Source organism: Poecilia mexicana, unplaced genomic scaffold (assembly GCF_051168715.1).
Source record: "Poecilia mexicana isolate PSO_F unplaced genomic scaffold, ASM5116871v1 scaffold_11, whole genome shotgun sequence".
Lineage (NCBI taxonomy): Eukaryota > Metazoa > Chordata > Actinopteri > Cyprinodontiformes > Poeciliidae > Poecilia > Poecilia mexicana.
Genome location: NW_028263380.1, coordinates 25,730,514 through 25,749,838, shown reverse-complemented (window position 1 = coordinate 25,749,838; position 19,325 = coordinate 25,730,514). Strand labels below are relative to the sequence as shown.

The following is a 19,325-nucleotide window of genomic DNA, read 5'->3' as shown; positions in this document are numbered from 1 at the left end:
ATTTCCTGATAAAACTCTTACAATTTAATCAACAGTATGTTGGAAGAGACACAATTTTATTTTAAAAAGGTTTGAAAATCAAACCCTTAGTTTCAGTAACTTGAGAGGGTCATCATGTTAGAAAATAATTGTTTGATGAAATTCCTGAACAATCCCAAAAAATATATATATTTTTTTTATGTGATCAAATAATTAGGCAACACCACCTTACTACTAATAATAATGTTCCAAAAATATGTATTTTATGAATATTAATTATATTCATAAAATAATAATGTTAATACCTTAATTAATAAATAACAGTGATACTGTTAGATTGCTATATTCATTATTTATTTAACAAATAACTAATAATTATTATTATTGATTAAACTATTAGCTTTATTAAAAATAATTTAATTAATGTTAAATTGTGTAATAACTAGTAATAACAATAATAATATCCAATTGTAGAATTGTTTTACCTATTAATTCATATTTTCTGTATTAGTGCTATATTAATTTATACCTATATTAATTGATATAGGTATTAATTACCTATATTGACCAATTTAGTAAAGAGCATAAATTTGTATATATTTTTCTATAATATATATAACATGTTAATGAGGTCACGTGTTTGCAGGAAGTGCTGATACCATATTTGGATTTGAAGCATTTGCTACATTTTCTCATGAATCTTACAATTATTTTACATTTTTGCTCCATCTGTTTGTGTTTTTTTTCCTGAAACTGAGTTGCATTTTATTAATTTGCTTTTTTATTCCAATGAAAAGTCACAACATTATTTATATCTTTTAACTTAAAGGAATAAATTCAGTTTAACTGTGGAGGAAATTTAATTTCATTTAACTGAAACAACTACATGAATCCTAAGCTAGCATACAGTAAATATCCAGGTTTGAAAACAAACAGGTTCATAATGTTTGTGACAGAATTTGCTGAATCTGTTTTCACCTCTTTGCTGTCATTTGTTGCGTTGCGGTCGCCTCTGTCCGTTTCTTTGGCTTCCTTCATCACTCCATCTTGCTCTTCATCCGCCTCACTTTGTCGTTCCCTCTCAGTTTCATCATGCATGTTTTCTTCCTTGATGCTCAGGCTGATGTCTTCTTTTTTCACTGGAAAATCAAAAAACAAATCAAATTAATCGCTGACAGAAACAAAGAACCAACTTTTATTCTGTTTTGGTTTGTAAATGCTGAAGTTTTCCAACAATCTTGCAGCCTTTGAGCCAAAATCTGCTTTCCACATCAGAGTTTCTCTATCATAGTTCTTAAAGCAAACAAGCAGAAAGGACACATGGTGGAGACACAAAGCCACAAAATATTCCTCCTAGAGGTTGTGTTTTCCTGAAAAAACTGGAATTAGTATCCCAATATTCAACTAATTAATTATTAAAAGAGTCTATACATACCTTTATACGTTTCAAACAACAACCTGAACGCTAGTTTGAAAGCAACACTGTTTTTTCACACAAACCTCTTCATATTTTACCCTCTCAGGAATATATTGTGTGTTTTTGCACATTTGAGGTCTTGGAACCAATTCAGTCCAATTCTATAACTTGTGCTCCAAGTGACGCTGTGATTTTACGTTATTCATTTTACAGAATATTTTGATTTCCTTTTTGCACTTTCTGAACCATTTGAAACAATGTTTGTTGCTGTTATTTTAATTTTTTTGTATTTTAAGCACTAAGATGACAATAATTCATATCAGTAACAAAAAATAACAAAATCAGATGAAAAATTTTTCTAAATCAGTTTGTTTCAATATAAAACATATGAAACTATAACAAAATCTGCAGGCGTGTGTCTGTGTGGTGAATTTTTGGATAAACATGTTTGTTTCTCATTCAGTGGCTAGAAAGTCCAGAAGTAAGAGTTGTAGTAAAAATACTCCTAAAAGTAATTTTTTTCAAAAAAGTTACTCAAGTACATGTAACTAGTTGCTACCCAACTCTGCAGAAGTGAAAACAGTGTATTGGTGCATCCCAAGTAAAACCCAGATCCTGATGTATTAATCCTTGCACTGTTCTTGTTTGTGTAAAGTTTGCAGGTGATAAACTGGACTTGTTTACCTGCTGCTCCTCCGTTTTCATAGCTGCCCAATGAGCAGCTTGGGTTGCAGCCCGACGACCCTTCTGTCTCAGAGTCCAGCTGGCTCTCCTGTTTCACCTCCACCTTCATTCCGGTCCCCGGCTGAAAGGTCGCCGCCGTCGCTGAACCCTGCATTGCTTTGGTCGATGGGGAAGCCGGGTTTATCGCGTCCTGGGCTGGAGAAGCTATGGCAGGCGGCACAGCAGCTGCCAACGGGACCACACCAGTCGCCAGGGCAACAGTTTGTGCCGGGTAGATGGCGGTTAGTACCTGAAGGCCAAACAAAGCAGGTTTAAGGTTGCTGAAATACATACTGGAGGTCATGGTTGGGTTTATGAGTGGATGGCACACAAAAATTGCCTCTGTGTTAGAATCAGTCAGGAGTCAGAGGATCTTTGTACCTTTAGCTAATATTCATATAGAACTGATCAGTACTTCGCTTTACAAGCAAATAAAAATGAGTTTCCAGAAATGGACCCAGTTACTACAAAGTAATTTGCGCTAACCCTAAAGTACTAATATTAAATGCTAAAGTGCTACACCAAAGCAGTATTTAGCTAATGCTAAACCACTACACCAACATGGTAGATAGCAGAAGCTGATGCTAAACGCACCAACTTCAATTCAAATTATATCCGACCTTGAATGACAACAAACCTCAAGCATCAATTTAATTTTAACATTCTGAATTATATGTTCTATGATGTCCTCAGACATTGTATTTATGCTCATCTCTTCTCTACTGTCTGGGGTTTTTTTGTGCCTTTATGTTTTTTATTCTACATAACGTCATTGAGATAAAGAGAGAGAGAGAGAAGTGGAGGAGGGGAAACTTCAGCCACTTCAAAACAAGAGCATGAATATAAACAACTACCTGAATAATTCTCAACAGTCGATAACCAAAACTTTAACACAAATGTCAAACTTTTTCCAACTTAGCATTAGTTTCTGTTAAAAAAAAACAGCAAAGTAAATTAACGCTTTACAATTTACATAATAATTTAGTGTAAGCTAGGTGTGCTACAGGTTAGCACAGGTAGGTTTTCTGTACCTGACGGCCCGCGGCGGTCTGACCCGGAGGCGTCTGCGACTGAGCGGCGAGGGGCGGAGCCTGGGCCAGCACAGGCTGAACCAGGGTCTGTCCGGCTGGGGCGATGGCGGTGAACCCCAGAGTGGCCAGGTGTGACGAGAGATACGCCGGACCGGGAGGCTGGGTGCCCTGCTGGGGCGTCGCCGTGGTAACGCCTGGGCTGGACTGGACGTAGGTGATCCTGAGGGAGACAAGCCGCGTTAGGATCAATATTGTTTAATTCTTCCATGTTTTCCTTTAGAGGAGCAAGACTTTCCTGTAACATTTAAGTTTGTCTTAATCAAATGTTCAGGGATTCTAAAGGTTTTAGTTTGGAGTTTGTCTGCTTTTCCCTGGTGTTCAGAAAACTAACTAGTAAAGCTAGTACTAATACTAATAATAATACTAATAATACATTGGCAAAGCTAGTACCAACAGCAGCTAATTGGCATTTTTTAAATCAACTGAATCTTGTATTAAAATTAGATTAGGACTAAATACTCATAATGCATAACTGGACCTGATCTGACCATATAATGGTACTGGGATGTTTAGGTTTGATTTGAAGTGATCCTAAACCAAATTGTTTTTAATGTGAATTAGCCTGGATCGAAACCAGTTTAATCGTTCTGAATTATAAACGTTTAAGTAAATCTGTTTATTTTACCACTATATAGTGACTTCAGTTAAAGTAGCTGTATAAAAACAAAATCACCATATGCAGGCGTTTATGTTAAGCTACATTTTAATGTTTCAGCTTTGACACGTTTTAGTGACCTGGTGGGCGGGGAGGTCAGGAGAACGGGCTGAGGCGGGGCGGCTCCGGGAGCCATCACCGTCGCCATGGATACGGGAAAGGGGCTCCCAGGGCTCGGATGGACGTTGGTCTGCACCACGGGCATGGAAGTGAGCTGGATGATCTGAAAGGAGAAAAACAAAAACGTGAAGGAAATATAGTAAACAACAAATATTAATGTGTCACATTGGCATAGATGTTGCGTCTCAAAGTGTATGGCAGGAAGTATATTTCAGATAAATAAATTATGATTAGTCATCAAGTAAATTTGAGATATGTCACTTATTGTTCTAATTAGTCATAATTCCAATTAAAATCTTAAATGTACATTTAGATAAAAGATATATAGATTTGACTAATGCAAATAAAATTTCAGATACATTGAAACCAAATAATCTGCCATAATCTCTAGAAGTAATTTAGAGATTATGGCAGGCCGTTTTAACATAAAATTGGTTTCATAATTACATTCTAATTATCTGAAAATGAGCGTTGACTATCCTGAATGGTAATTTAAGATTTGTGCAATCACATTCTGACTAGAAAGAATAATAATAATTCAGATATCTTCAATTACATTTTGATTAATCAAATAATTTTTTAATTAAAAGTCTGGGACATTTTGACTAGACAGAATAATTGTTCAAGGTATCAGTAATAAAATTAACCTTTTAACTAGTCAGAAGGTTAATTTGATAAAACTTGAAAGGCAATTTAATTTGTCAGGAGGTAATTAAAGATCTCTTGAATTGTAAATGCAAAGATCTTACATCTTACATTTGCAAAGATCATGTAAGATCTTTGCAAATGATCATGTAAGATCTTTGCAAATGCAGTAGCCAGTAGAAAATGGCTACTGTAACATTTTCACAGTAGCCAAAATGTTGTCGTTTCTAGTCAAAACAAATTTTCAGAGAGTCAGACAAAACTGATTTTATGATAAAATGGCCTGCGATAAATGGTAACAGCATTTCTGTAATATTAAAAAAACAGCAGGATTAAAACAAGTTGTTGGCAAAAGTGAAGGAGCTGCAGGAAGCAACCTAAATATGAAAGCATCTATTTGTTTTATTCTTATTTTTTCCCCACAAACAGACTTGCCTGTTTTTCAGTTGAATCGTGCGGCCATTTTGTTTGTTTCTGGTCTCATACAGACGATGAAATCACGCTCACCTTGTTTCCCGTCGTGGGGCCGTTCTGCACAGGAAGAGGCGGAGCCACTAGCGAGATGGAGGGCTGAGGAGGCGTGGACCCCGTCCTCACTGTTGCCATGGGAACTAACATCTTGCTTGGTAACACCGATGCCTGAGTTTGGACTGAAGAAAGGAAAACGGAGAAGAGATGAGTGACCTCACTCTTTGGTGTCTGAGGGGTGTAAATCAGTGAGGAGGATGATGATGAAGATAGGTACCCACCTCCCGCTGTGAACTGAGCGCCGGCTCCTCCAATCAGAACGTTGGTCTTCTCCTGCGGGAGCGAGCTAAGGGCGGCGCCGCCGTCCACCGGTTTGCTGGCGATAGCGATGGGAGCGCTGGTGGCCGGGCGAACCACTTGGGGGGCCGCCCGGACCCCACCCAGAACCTGGGGCAGGCCCTGCTGGAGCGGACCGACCGAGACGCCCGACCCGCCTCCGGACACTTCCTTCTTCCTGGTACCGCCCTCTTCCTGCTCCGCTGGCTCCGCGCCCCGCTTCCTGTCCTCGCCAGGACCTTCAGCCTCGCCCTTAGCGGAGGAGTCGGACACGGCGGGGGAGGAGCGACTCTCCAGCTGGACGTCCTGCTGGAGGAAAAACAGAAGAAGAGAGGAAGGTTTTCAGTTTATAGTCCAGTACATTTGGCTCAAATAGGGACCAAAGCTGCAACATTTCAGCTGCTGCTGTTCCCCTACTCGCCTGTGGGGGCGCTGCACCAAGAATCAAAAACTCTGAAGACACTGAGCGCAAGTTCCTTCTTTGCGAAATGTAAACAAAAATGTAGTGGGGTCAGGTTTTTGTTGATTGTCGGTAAAAATAAAAAACCATTTCTGCCGCTAGCGCTTGATTAGCATGTTTGTTTAGGTTGCATTTACCCAGAATGCCCTGGGTCAGTAGAAATAATAGAAAAAGAGTAAGTGGAAATAGAAAGAAATATAAAGGATAAGTAGAAAAAGGGAATATCATAAAATCCGTAATGTCTATTACGCTGTATGAACAGATGTACAGGAAAAACGGTTTCTGACGAGCTGCATGCGTTTCATGATCAGTTTTAGGGTTTAGGATCCATCTACAAAAATCTGGCTTTGATATTCAACAGCAACATTATAAACCAAATCCCAGACAACATTTCCACATTTTGTAATGTCTTTTTATCTGTTAAATTAGAAACATTAATATTTGTACATTTTTGGAGAGTTTTTATGCTTGCCTTGCTTTCCTGATGGTTCCTGCAGCTCAGCGAAGGATTTGTTTTCATTAAATTAAAGTTATAATGTGTCTTATCTTTTTGTTTTTGGGTGTTTGAATTTCAACTGTTTATACATTTATATCTAATGTTGCATGAAATCAAAGATAAATTCTTTGTTTTTGCTCACAATGAAGCTGATTCTGGTTCATACAGTGGCAACATTCCTGCTTTTACTTTTCCACATACCTCATTCTGTTACATTTTCACTTTTGCTGCAGGTTTAAGTTTGATCTAATGCTCTACATTCACATTTCATGTCTGTATAGACCTAAATATCCAGCATGAGGATGAGTAATCCTCCACCAACCTGTCCGTCCGGTTCGTCCTCGTCGCTGTCTGTCACTCTCTCCTTGCACTTGAGGTCAATGGAGCCTTCAGGGCACGAATCCTCTGAGGGCGGAAATGTGAGACGCTGTTATCGTTACGGCAAAACAGACTCTCAGCACAAACTTTTACATGTTATGACATGATTAAACATAAATGTATCATCTTTACCAACACACACACACACACACACACACACACACACACACACACACACACACACACACACACACACACACACACACAGAGAGAAATCTGGATCAAAATGCAGAAAGAAAGTGAATTGTTGGCTGTATAGCAGAAAAATAAAATCTCCATTTTTTGTACCAGATCCGATTTTAATGCATTATTTTTCTCCCTTTATTTTCTAAAAATGACTAAATGTTTTCAAAAAGTGGCTTTTATTTCAATTGTCCCTCCTGTTAGTTGTATGAAGGGGATGTTAGGGCTTGACTGAGTATTTTTGTTTAAATAGGAGAATAAAGTCATAATATTTGAAGAATAAAGACACAATTTTAACGTCTTAAATTTTTTTTAGTATTTTTCTAATATTACACCATTATTGTGGTAATATTAAAACTTCGTTCTCGTATTATTTTGACTTTATTCTCATGTTACTGTAACTGTATTCTTATAAAATTATGACTATTTTTGTAAAAGAAATAAAGTCTTATCCTGATTTTCATGTTTTGTCAGAGTTGATCTGAACTCAAAGTCCAAATAAAAAGCTGTTAAAAAAACAAGATGGCCGCCCTGCCCGTGCTGACGTCACTCTGAACTAAATCGAAGGAGAAAAACTTTTCTTTCTGGAAATGGTTTGGAAATGGCCATAACATCCTTCCCAGGTTGATAAGCAAGAACAGTTGCTGATTTTTTTCAATCATGGTTTGATAAGAAACTCTTTAATTTGAGTGTTGTTTTTGTGAAATTAACTGTAAAATGTAATTAGTTTTATTTTTTTATGCATTTCAAATGATGGCTTCTTGATATTCATTTTGTTGTTGGAGAACAAAACGTGAAAACCGATCTGGTTTTGCAGTGACTTCCTGCCTCCAAACTGCTAGTATCACCATGACCAAACTGTAATCTCTGGTCTTATTTTAGCTGCAGCAGTTTATCGTCGCCACTCACGAGATGACAGGCCTGCTGGGGCTTTTTTTTTTCTGTCAGCGCTGACACAATCATTTTGACTAAGAAGGCTGAATTTCCTGACCATCATGAGAAGTGAAACTATCACTTTGCGGTGATGAAGAAGCCTCTCTGCTCACTCAGCTCAGATAACTCACCCATCACGTCGTCGTCTCCTTCCTCCTCGCAGATGACCATGCGCTCCTCGTCGCTGGTCACATCCTCGTTGGCACCGCTGTGGTACAAAGACTGAGGCGGCGGTCGGCTTCGAAACAAGCCGGTTCCGTCCTCCTGGCAGAACAGGAAAAATTATAAAAGTACAGAATTATTTTTGTTGAATATTCAGGCAAATTTTGCAAACAGTTGACATGGAGATTTTTTTAATTCAATTACAAGAATGTATTTTTACCACATTTATAATATTAGCAAAATAAAGATGAAGTACTGACAGAAGAAAGTTATAAAATTAGGAGAAAAGTTGTTTTTATGAGACAAAGAAAATTTGATAGGTATGAAGGTCTCAGGAATCCTGTAGCTCTTTTTTCAAACCAGACTCGGTTGTTTCCAAATCATTTCAAAATCCTGCAGCTGAAATTTGATGACGTTAATGATGAAGCATTTCCTCATTTGTAAAATAGATACCAAAGTACAGCATCACAGGATCATTTATTCTCACATTATTACAAATGTATTCTCATATTATTACAAGTTTATTCTATTTTTACAACTTTGTCATACTATTATGACTTTATTCTTATACCTTTATTTTCATATTACAACTTTATTTACGCGTTACAAATGCATTTTGTATTATGGCAACTTTCTTCTCATAATATTAAGACTATGTTGACTATTTTCATATTATGACGACTCTAAAAATAAAGTCACGTATGACTATTTTAATATTATGACTATTCTATTATTATGACTTTGTTCTCACATTAAATGACTATTTTCTTGTTCTGATGACTTTATACACATTATTTCAACTTATTTCACATACAACTTTATTTTTTGTAATATGACTTCATTCTCATGATTTTAAAACACAAATAACTCTCAAATGAAGTCTGGTGAAACTAAGAATTTAATATTTGGCTGTAATGAACATTATTATTATTTACTGTCCTGCATCAGCGTGGACTGAACTGCCATGCAGCAAGCAAGAAGCACTTAGTCTGAACGCATCATAAACAGTCAAATGTCTGAGCTTTTCTCTCTGTAGTTAACTCTGATTCTTTTTTGTTTAAAATGTTTTGTACACCATAATGGTGCAGGTTTGGATTTACAACCACTGAATACAAAAAAACTCAGATTACAGTTTGCATAGACGTTTCTTTTTGGAGACATTTCCTGTGTTCGGTTGCGTTTGACCACCAGGAAAAAGAGGGAAGCTTCCCAGCCTGAGAATACTTTCTGATCTGTGAAGAAGTGGCAGCATTGTGTTTTACACAAAATAGATAGCATCTTGAAGCAGACCAGATGAAAAGGAAATGTATGTGAAGTTCTGCTTTTGCAAAAAAAAAAAAAAAACATTGAGAAAATAACCTGAAACAGGAAGAATCGCATAAGGGGAAAAAGTGTTAAATTTTATTCAGTTCATGCAAGCTTCTGCTTTCAACTGGGTACCAGACTCTTCGTTTCAGATTAAAAGTAGGCATACTTTTAATCAACCCAGAAATGGAAATAAAGGCCTGACAGAAATGCCAAGACTGGCGTCTCATATTCACACCTTTTTTGTAGCAGTTACAAGATGAGCAGAAGTTTCACAACATCCCACGTAGTAGTTTTTGCACTTTTGCTGACAAACACCCAACCAAACAAGAGAAATCGAATGCATGCCGCAAGCTTTCAAACGAGCGTCCTGAAACAGAGAAGTCGGCCGGCCAGCCAGAGTGCGTGCATGCATGCATGCGCTGCTCCCCTGCGATTTGAAGCGATGCAGCTGCAGAGGTGGAAGCTTGAGAAGCCAAAGCTTTGCACTCCCACAGAACTTTCAGTGGGTTCTGCCTGCGACACAGCATGCAGGGAGAGCCCAGTTCATGTCTCTTTGATTAGTAGAGTTTATTCACGAGCTTTGCAAGTTCATTCATCCGCAGCACTGTGCAATCTAAACAAAAACCTAAATAATAGGCTTGTCGCATTAAGCAGTAAATTAATTAATCGTATCAAAGAAAATGAACTCTACTGCCATTTGCATGATTTACCATTTCTCCCTTTCTACTAAAAACTGAACAACAAAAGTCTTCAGTCTGGTGTTTTGGTCTCAACTAGCCTGTTTTCTGAAGAACAGTTTTGTTTACAGACTTCATAATTCACTATGCTCATTATGGCATTTTTTAATAATGATTTTGTGAAAAAAAAAAGGTACTAGACATGTTTTGTATAACCCACACATCCATCCTAACCTGTTCAAGGAAGCATAAAAGGTCACCTTTACAATGTTTTCCATTTGCAGTGTTGAGTGTTTCATCACTGAGTGGACATATTTTCATCAATATGCCATTATTATTGCTGTATTAGTTGAAAATGGTCTCAAAATGACAATATTATCTTTTAACAATATTACCTGGCAACCCAAGTGGAACTCTGGCACATTTGGTCAGTTAGCTTTACTGCTATATGTGACCATTTTGTTTACAGGGACTTCATAATTCATTATATTTGTTGTTTCTGTTTTCTTTTGGTATATTTAAAATGTCTTCCAGCCTCATTGTTAAATATGTGTTAGAATTTAAAGTCTTTGAGAATGTGTTCTTGCATTATTACCACTATATTACTTGAAAATGGTCTCAAAACAACAATATTATTATTTATCACAATAACTTCTGGGACAATTTATTGTCCAGCAAACTGTGTTATTGTTGTAAATCTGTTTGCAGTCATTTTTATGTTTGTAAACGTTGAGCTGTGGGGTGTGGCAGGCAGCAGCTTATTAAGATTTAAAGAGACAGATGCCCTCTGAGACTAAAATCTCATCATCTCAGGAATATTTTGTATACAATATATTCAAGGAACATTGCATAATTTATCCTTTAAGGACAAATTGATGAGAAATTGGGTTTCTTTGTTGAAAACTACCACCTAAGACATTTGTCTTTGTGTTGTTAGATGGTTTTGCTGCGTGAATCTAGTTAAAAATCGTGAAAAGGCGCCATCAAAGCATTTTGATAAGAAAGTTTCTTTGTTATTTTTTGTCTCTTGAGTTATTTTTCTGCCTGGGAGGCTCAGATTAATGACCTCATACCTTCTCCAGCTCCCGCTGCCTCTCCCTCTGCTCCAGGGTGTGAACGGCACTTTGGGAAAAGGCTCGGGGACGGGGGTGTTGGCCCCCCGAACCCCCCCCTCGACGCTCCGATGCCCCCAGCCAGCCTGGACCTCCACCTTTTCCCTCCAGCACCTGGGACTCCGAGAGCGCATCTGGGGGAAAGAGAAGAAAGCCTCATCAGGGACAAGATCAATAAAACTTCAGACATTTTGGATTGTTTTTATTTATTTATAGTGTTGGAAACATGTGAGCTTTCCTTTCTATTGCAAATAAATTAGATTATAGGTTTTGGATTTCATTTTAAAATATCTAATGTTCAGAAACTTCCTTTAAAAGGTAAAACTGGAGAACAATTAAAGCTTTTTTTAAATTGAATTTTTAAGCTTTTTCATAAAACAACATGAAAGGAAACTTTTGTGGCCAAGATTCAAACACTTTGGAGAGAAAGACAATACAAACGAACTAAAAAAAGGCATTTCTGTTATGATACTGAATTGTGACTAGATTCTACAGCAGGGACAATGTAAATATTAAAATATCATGTTTGGAAATATCTCACTCACCCTAAAACCTTTGCTCACTGGTCTGAAAACAAAATATTTTAAGAAAAAATTCCCAAGTTCAATAACTTTGTTTTACATGTTACAGGTTAAAGAATCAATAAAGTTAGAAAAGAAAATCTCTAAAAATGTTCTATTTGCCAAATATTTCTATTTAGTAAATAGAAATAATTTTGGTGACTAGCTAACCTAAAATAAGAAAACTTTAGTCTACTTTAACTTCAGATGGTCAAAAAATGGGTGTGTATTTTTATTAGGTGTATGAAAATATCTGATTTCAACTGTTTTAGGCTTTTAGTCAAATGTTAGATTGCACTTTATTACAAAACTGTGCAGTTTGAATATTAAACACTTTCCAATTGTTGAAAATACATCATTTAAATTCAAACATTTAAGAATTTCAAGCCCTGTGAACTCTGTGTGGCTGAGAAAGTTGAACATTTAAAATAAAAAAAAATTGTTTTTGATTTTAAAATCTAACTTGGTACCAAAATAAACCAGCTGTTGAAACGGTAAAGAAATGAAAATGTTGCAGAGATTTGAAAAATGCTGATGTTTGCAGACTCACCTATGCTCTCCGACATGCTCCTCTCCCGCAGCTCCTTCGGCGTGCCCCGGCCCTCAGACAGAGACTTCCTGCGGTCTTTGTTGCACCACTTCCAGTCAGGATGGGCCTTGAAATGAGCCTCTTTCACCTGCAGGAGGAGGAGAAAGAACGTAAAACAGAAAATCTAATGGAAAACAGTAGAAATGTTCAAGTTTTACTTCCAAAGACTCAGATTTTATTAACAGAATATGTTGCAGAGTCTCTGCTAAATAGAAACAATAAATCATTTAATCAGTTTATCAAATTTTAGATTTTTTTTAAGATATAAAGATTTTTGCAAAATCAGGATTTTTTCATGACGTGAGATCAAGGGGGCGGCCATCTTGTTTGACAAACAGCTTTTATTTGGATTTTGAATTCGGGTCAATTCTACCGAATTCTAGTTATTCATTTAAATCTTATAAAAGTCATAATATTACAAGAATACAGTCGTAAAATAAATACAAGAAAAAAGTTTTAATATTACCAAAATATTGTGTTCAAATTTGAATCATTACCTTATCTGTAAAACCAATGTAAGATTCTCAGCTTTCCTAATTTTATTTTCATGTTCTTATAAAACTGTGACTTAGTTTTCCTAACCTTATGACTTTATTCTGGTAATATGGCTTCTTACATTATTGTTGTACAACTTTATTATTGTATTACTATGACTGTATTCTCATAATTAAAATATGTAAAAGTCATAGCCTGGGCCTAATATTCTGATGACCTGAAATCAAACTCAAAATAAATAGAATCTGTCTAACATGCTAGTTAAACAAGATGGCCGCCGTGGGCTTGCTGACGTCACTCTGAACTATCGAAACAAAAGTATTGAACAAAAAACTCCCCTAAAAGAATCCAAACCTTCCAAAAACAAAATCTACAAAATTGATTGATAGAATCAAATCCGTAATGAATAAAGATTTTTATGCAGCCTGTCTGTCTGAAATGAGTCCTGTCAGTGAGGGTTTCCATGGTAACCTGAAAGGCCAGGTCGTGGTACTTCTGCTTCTCGTTGGGGCCCAGAGCGTACCACCACTCGCCCAGGATCTTGCTGACGGTCCGGTTGTCCTGGTTGGGGTGCCGCTGGTGCACCAGCGCTCGGTGGCGTTTACTGAAGATCATGAAGGCGTTCATGGGGCGGCGGATGTAGTCCTTCTCCCTCTGGGTGGATTTCAGAGGCAGAAAAACATGTGATTACCTGCAGGACTAGTTCCTGCAGCAACAGCTTAGTACACTTTAAATAAGACGAAACTTTCTGCAACATGCAGTCAATAAAACAAGTACTACCAGTTCATTTCAATCAATAATGGGGAAATATTGACTTAAAACAAACTCATATATTTCCCAGAAAAGTTACTTAAAAATTAGTTTTGTCTTTTTCCAAGTATACTAAAATATTTCTGTCAGAAACTAGACCAAAAATACTTGGTAAGAATTTGTGTTTTTACAGTGCATCTGTGTCATTTCTGTGGCATTGGTTCCAAAGAAAGAATCTGAAAAGTGTGGTGTGCATTAGTACTTAACCCAAGTGCAGACAATTACTTAAGAAACCCTGCAGTGCTCATGAAAAGTAGCCACTGTCTTGAAAGTTTAACTTTTTTATTTTTCTGCTTTTACAAAAAAACAGAAATTGGTTGTTTTGCCTCCAAAAAATTATTTAAAATTAAAAATTTAAAGTTTATGTCAAAGTAAAAACTGATGTCTGCAAAACATGACAATAAAATAAAACTAACTAAGATAAAATAAGGACTTTATGTTGAGTATGGAGGTCCAAAACTGACAGTTAAAAATAAAAGCAGCAATAGATATATTTTGTTTTTCATTTTACACACATTTTCATCAAGAAAATGTGTGTATCAAGAAAATCAAGAAGTTCTTCTCAAAAACACGTTTAAGGAAAACACAAAAGGAAATATATAGATTTTCTTATGCAAATGCTTCAATAAGGTAAAGGAAAATTATGTCAGTTTTGGTCCTCCATAGATGAGATGAAGATGAATGGAGCTAAATCTGGGAAATACCAGAAAAAAAACTAGATATGGAATGCTGCAAAAGACCTGAGACTTGTAAAAATGTTGATTTCTAGATTGAAAAAGCCCATAATAATGCACTAAATCCGAGAAAAACATGTTGAATTCTGTGGTATTAATGTCAGAAAGTTCAGTGAAGGTCAGTGAAGGTCAGCCCAGATGACTCACCTTCCTGTCGCCATCTTTGGGCAGGGCGCTGAGCGACTGCGTGCGTCTCTTCATGGGTCCGGCGGAGGGAGACGGGTCGTTCCCCAAGCCAGGGGAAAACCTGCATCAAAAACACAAAGGAAAGGGAAACTGAAAGTCCAGCTGGAAATCAGGGGAGATTCCTCGATCTGAGGGACTTGCAGGAAGATTAATGCACCACAAAAACATTACCAAAGTGTTTTGGACTGGTTTCTAGTGCAAATAAATAACAGAAAACAAATACACAACTAATTAAGATAGAGACCAGGGGTGGGCAACCCTGCTCCTCGAGGGCGGTGTCCTGCAACACTTAGACGTCTCCCTGGTCCAACACACTTAAATCCTATAGCTGAATCACCTCCTAAGTCCAGTCAGGCTCTCCAGAGTCCTGCTAACAACCTCATTATTTGACTCAGGTGTGTTGAAGTGAAGACACATCTAAAAGGCCTGGAGCTGCCCACACCTGATATAGACGCTTGTTTTAACTTAAAAAAATCCCTAATGAGGAAGAAAAAGTAGTTTCACTGGCAGGATTATTTCACTTATAACATGGAAAATGTTTTGTTATGAGTGAAATAATCTGCCAGTTGAAGTTTATCAATTTTAGGCAATTATTTACTTAAACAAACTCGTACAAGTAACTCACTGAAAAGTTACATGTAAGTTCGTTTTGTCATATTTCAAATGTAATAAGGTATTTGTACCATAAACTAGTCAAAAATGCTTGATAAGATTGTTTGTTTGTTTTTTTTGCAGTGTATACACAAGATGTAAAATATCCTGAAATATCCACAGACGCACTGTAAAATCAGGAAATCTTACAAGCTATTTTTGGTCTAGATTAATGCAAATATTTTAATACACTTGAATTAAAAAATAACTTGGAAGAAACTTTTCAGCAAGCTTGTTCTAAGTCAGTAATTCCTTAATACTGATGAGAATAGAGCTAATTTTCTCACCGACAACAGCACATTTTTCTTTATGTTAAATAATGGAACTAGTTCTTTTTATAAATATTAAGCAGTTGTTGACTTAAAATAAGCTCCATCATCTTGCTAAAAGTTACTTGCGAATTAGTTCTGTATTGGTGGGTTTTTCGTACCAACACCTGGAAGTTTTAGGAACAAGTGTCAGTGAACCAATTAGTATCTAATAAAACATTGCAAAACAACCTAAAGTTTAATGTTTTCTCAAGCTTCAGTAAAAATCTAATACTATAAAGTTTTTTAGCTCTGAATTATTTAACACTCTATTTCTCCCACGTTTTGCCTTTCCACAGAAGATAACTTTATTTCAAAAGTTTCTCAGCTGGGTTTTAACACATCTTTTTGAAAATAAATGATGAAACAGATTGAGTTTTTATCCAAGAACTGAGACGGTCTGTTGTAGATTTGAGAAGAGAAAATCAAAGAGGAGACCCAGCCGCTGCAGACCGGACTAGTCTTAAGGGTGAAAGTTTCAGATCTTTACCTCAAAGGTTCTGCTTTTATTCATCTTCACACAGACAAAAGCATGATTACACCACGGATACCTCCCACTGTGAAGCACATGGGGGGTTCTGAGTTCGTTTGCTGCATGCAAATATCGGCCCGTCCTGCTGCGTCATGCTCCAGAAACGGATCTGGTGGGTCGTCAAAGCCCCTGAGCGAGCAGGAATACACGTCGCATTCAAGAATTTAAACTATACTGGATATAAATTAATATAGTTTCAGAAAATTATCAGCTCAAACATACTCAAGGGCCAAAGAAATATATTTTTAATAACTAAAAATCACCAAAAATATGACTTTTTCAACCAAGTCAAGAATAAACTAAGCATGAAATATTTTTATATAAAAAAATAGTAATCAGATTTTTCTTTTTTTTTTTTTGTGGGAATGTGATCATAAATCCAAAATTTGAAGAAGTTTTTGCAGATTTTCCTTGTTAAATGAAAGAAAACGAGTTTGGTTTTTTTCACTGCAAAACACAAAATCCTACCAAGTATTTTTAGTCTAGTTTCTAGTGCAAATATCATAGTGCACTAAAAATAAGACAAAAGTAACTAAAATGTAACTTTTCAGCACGATATAGGAGCTGGTTTTATGCTAATTCTTTAATATTGTTTAAAAAGTGCTAGTTTAACTGACAGATTATTTCACTTATAACAAGACATGAGTGAAATAATCTCCCAATATATATCAAGTACTTTTTAATCAATATTAAAGAATTACTGCTTAAAATTGCTTAAAAGTTATTCATAAGTTAGTCTTATTTCAAGTGCACTATGAAATCTGCACTAAAAACTAGACCAAAAATACTTGGTAAGGTTTTTTGGTGAGAAGCGAAAATTTAAAAACCATTATAACCTGAATTCTGTTTCTATTTGAAATTTGTTTGGATTCTCTTAGACAAAAATGACAAAGCAAAAGTTAGAAACCTCATCAGAGGGATGAGCGAGTCAGTTCGCTTGAGGATTAAATGTCATCTTTGTTTTGTGTACATGTTTCACAGATGGGGGCGTTTCCGTTTGTCATTTTGCTTCAACAGCTAAACAAAAACAGCAACCCTGGCAAATCTGCACCAAAGTCCCTGAGGGCGATAAGTGTGTCGACTTTGTTTTCATCAATGACACTCGCCCTTTCAAAGCGATGCACAGGAAGGAAAAAGAAAAAATCAGGTGTAAGACTTTTGTATTTGTTTGGTGCCGCCGGCCTCTGAGATCCCAGCGACCCTGAAACATTCATAACCGCACTACGAACCAGACAGCACGTCTGAGTCACTGTGAAAGAGAAACGAGCCAGATGCAGACACGAAGCCCGAACGAGAACGAACTGTACGACTCCTGGCAAACAGACACACAAACACTCGCAGACAAAAGCGCCGCTTCCTTTCGCGTTCTGCTGCACCTGTCGGCGGAGGCCTTGGGTTTTAAAAGGCTCAAACTACACGACAAGCTGCATCTAATCACAGCTACTACCCACTTTGCTGTGAGTCATACGCAGAGTCGCAGAGAGGAAGCGACGAGTGCGAGGGGCTTGATCAGAAACTGAGAAAATCTTACCAGACGGTTTTAATTTAAAAACTGACTTCAGAGGGAAATGTTCAGGCAAGCAAGCAAAGAAATCTATGCTCAACTGTGCACTCAACCCATCAGCTGAAATTTAATTAAAATGTAACCCAACACAAAGGAATCCTGGTGTTTAAAGGTGACCTATGATGATTCCTTGGACATGTTTGGATAAATATTTGGCAGTGTTGCTATTTGTGGTCCTTCAAAGCAATTCAAACTTACCAAAGAGTTTTGGTCTAGTTTCCAGTCCGTCTTCTCACTTTAAATCCAAATAAACTCGCACGTGAAAATGGCCGCAAACAGATGCGCAACTATGCAATAATACATCTTTGAAAAGCAGAAATGGAGCCTGCTGCACAACCAACAAGAATGCAGAAAGTGGTTTCTGGATGGTAAGTCATCAACAAAACACTTGTCTTGTCCAGCAGCCATTAGGGTTGCTAGGTAACGGTGCACTGCCCATCTAATGTGATTCATTTTCAGACACCAAAAAACTATAACTTGTTGCCAACTGGTTGGCTTTTTTTAGAAGCAGTTTAGACTCAAACTGAACTTTTAAAAATGAGCAAAAAGTAAATTTTACAAAGTAGGTCTCCTTTAACCATTTACCAACATTTCTTTCTGTGTAATAAAAAACCTGCAGCGTACTCACGGATCATCGGTATCGCTCTCTGTCTCGCTGTCCACCCCGCCCCTGTCTGCCGGGGGATTGTCGTTGGTCGGGGGAGGGCGAGACGGTGACCCCCTGTCCGGCTCCGGGGCGCCCGCCCGCTCCTCGCTCACCAGGGCCACACCGCAGCGAGGCTCTACAAAATAAAAGGTTCAAAATTATTTAAAATCAGACTTCATTTGAAAACATAATGCATTCTTCTCAACTGAATGGCCTTTCAGCCCCAGTCATTCTCCGTTTAGCTCTCCAGCTCTGATATCTTGCATGATTTAATTTAATTTTCCTCAGGATGCCACAAAAGGAAGTGGTTTGCTTCACATGAAAACCTTAAAATACATCCACAGCTGTGCTTCCGTTTAACTCAAACGATGTGAACCATCATCTGGGCTTTCCCCAAGTTCCTTAAAGGCAAAGTAATCTCTATTTAAGTAATGCAAAAACTTAAAAAACCTTCTGTCATCAAGGAGATAGAAACTGTCTTGGCAATCCTGACCAAAAACAGGAAAGGTTTAGTCTGATCGGATGTGAGGCAGAGTAAAAAGAGGTTTCCTTTGTATGAGGTTATGCAAATATCTACCTTAAATATTGGTAGAGAAGTAAATTAAACTAAATTCAACTAAAAATTGATTAAATTAAATAAAAATATAGAAGTGGATGAAATAAAATAACAAATAAACAAGTATTAATAAATAAAAATACTGAATTACATTAAAATAAAGTAAAATAACAAACAATAAAATAACTTAATATAATTATAACATAAAATAAATTAATAAAATAAACACAATAGTAAATAACCTAAATTAAAAATGAAAATTTTACTTTAAAATTAAATAAAATGAGAAATAAATAAAACAATGGAATAAATAAATAAAAATGCAGTCAATAATTATATAAAATAGTAAATAACTAAATTACATAAAAAAAGATTAAATTACTTTAAAATTAAATAAAATAACTAAATAAAATAGATTAAACTGCATTCAGATAAAATACCATAAATAACAGAATTAAATTAAAACATAAAAGATTAAATTACTTCAGATGAAATGAAATAATAAATGTGAATAAACCTTATTAATCCCAGAGTGAAATAAAGAAAATAAA

At 36.6% G+C, this 19,325-nt stretch overlaps 1 protein-coding gene across 3 annotated transcripts in view; it reads right to left on the bottom strand.

The window, feature by feature from the left end:
• The window catches only part of cica (capicua transcriptional repressor a), a 43,849-nt gene that overhangs the window by 6,641 nt on the left and 17,883 nt on the right, over positions 1–19,325 (bottom strand). For 2 of the 3 annotated variants that reach the window (XM_015000540.2, XM_015000690.2), the window contains exons 5-17: positions 18,201–18,354; positions 14,479–14,578; positions 13,259–13,441; positions 12,254–12,380; positions 11,105–11,277; positions 8,016–8,148; positions 6,713–6,795; positions 5,380–5,743; positions 5,138–5,280; positions 3,946–4,088; positions 3,151–3,370; positions 2,081–2,369; positions 958–1,118 (exon numbers count right to left, since the gene is read on the bottom strand). In XM_015000540.2, the coding sequence (XP_014856026.2) occupies positions 958–1,118; positions 2,081–2,369; positions 3,151–3,370; positions 3,946–4,088; positions 5,138–5,280; positions 5,380–5,743; positions 6,713–6,795; positions 8,016–8,148; positions 11,105–11,277; positions 12,254–12,380; positions 13,259–13,441; positions 14,479–14,578; positions 18,201–18,354 (2,273 nt within the window). The remainder of the gene's footprint in view (positions 1–957; positions 1,119–2,080; positions 2,370–3,150; positions 3,371–3,945; positions 4,089–5,137; positions 5,281–5,379; positions 5,744–6,712; positions 6,796–8,015; positions 8,149–11,104; positions 11,278–12,253; positions 12,381–13,258; positions 13,442–14,478; positions 14,579–18,200; positions 18,355–19,325) is intronic. The other variant, XM_015000767.2, reaches the window with a different exon arrangement.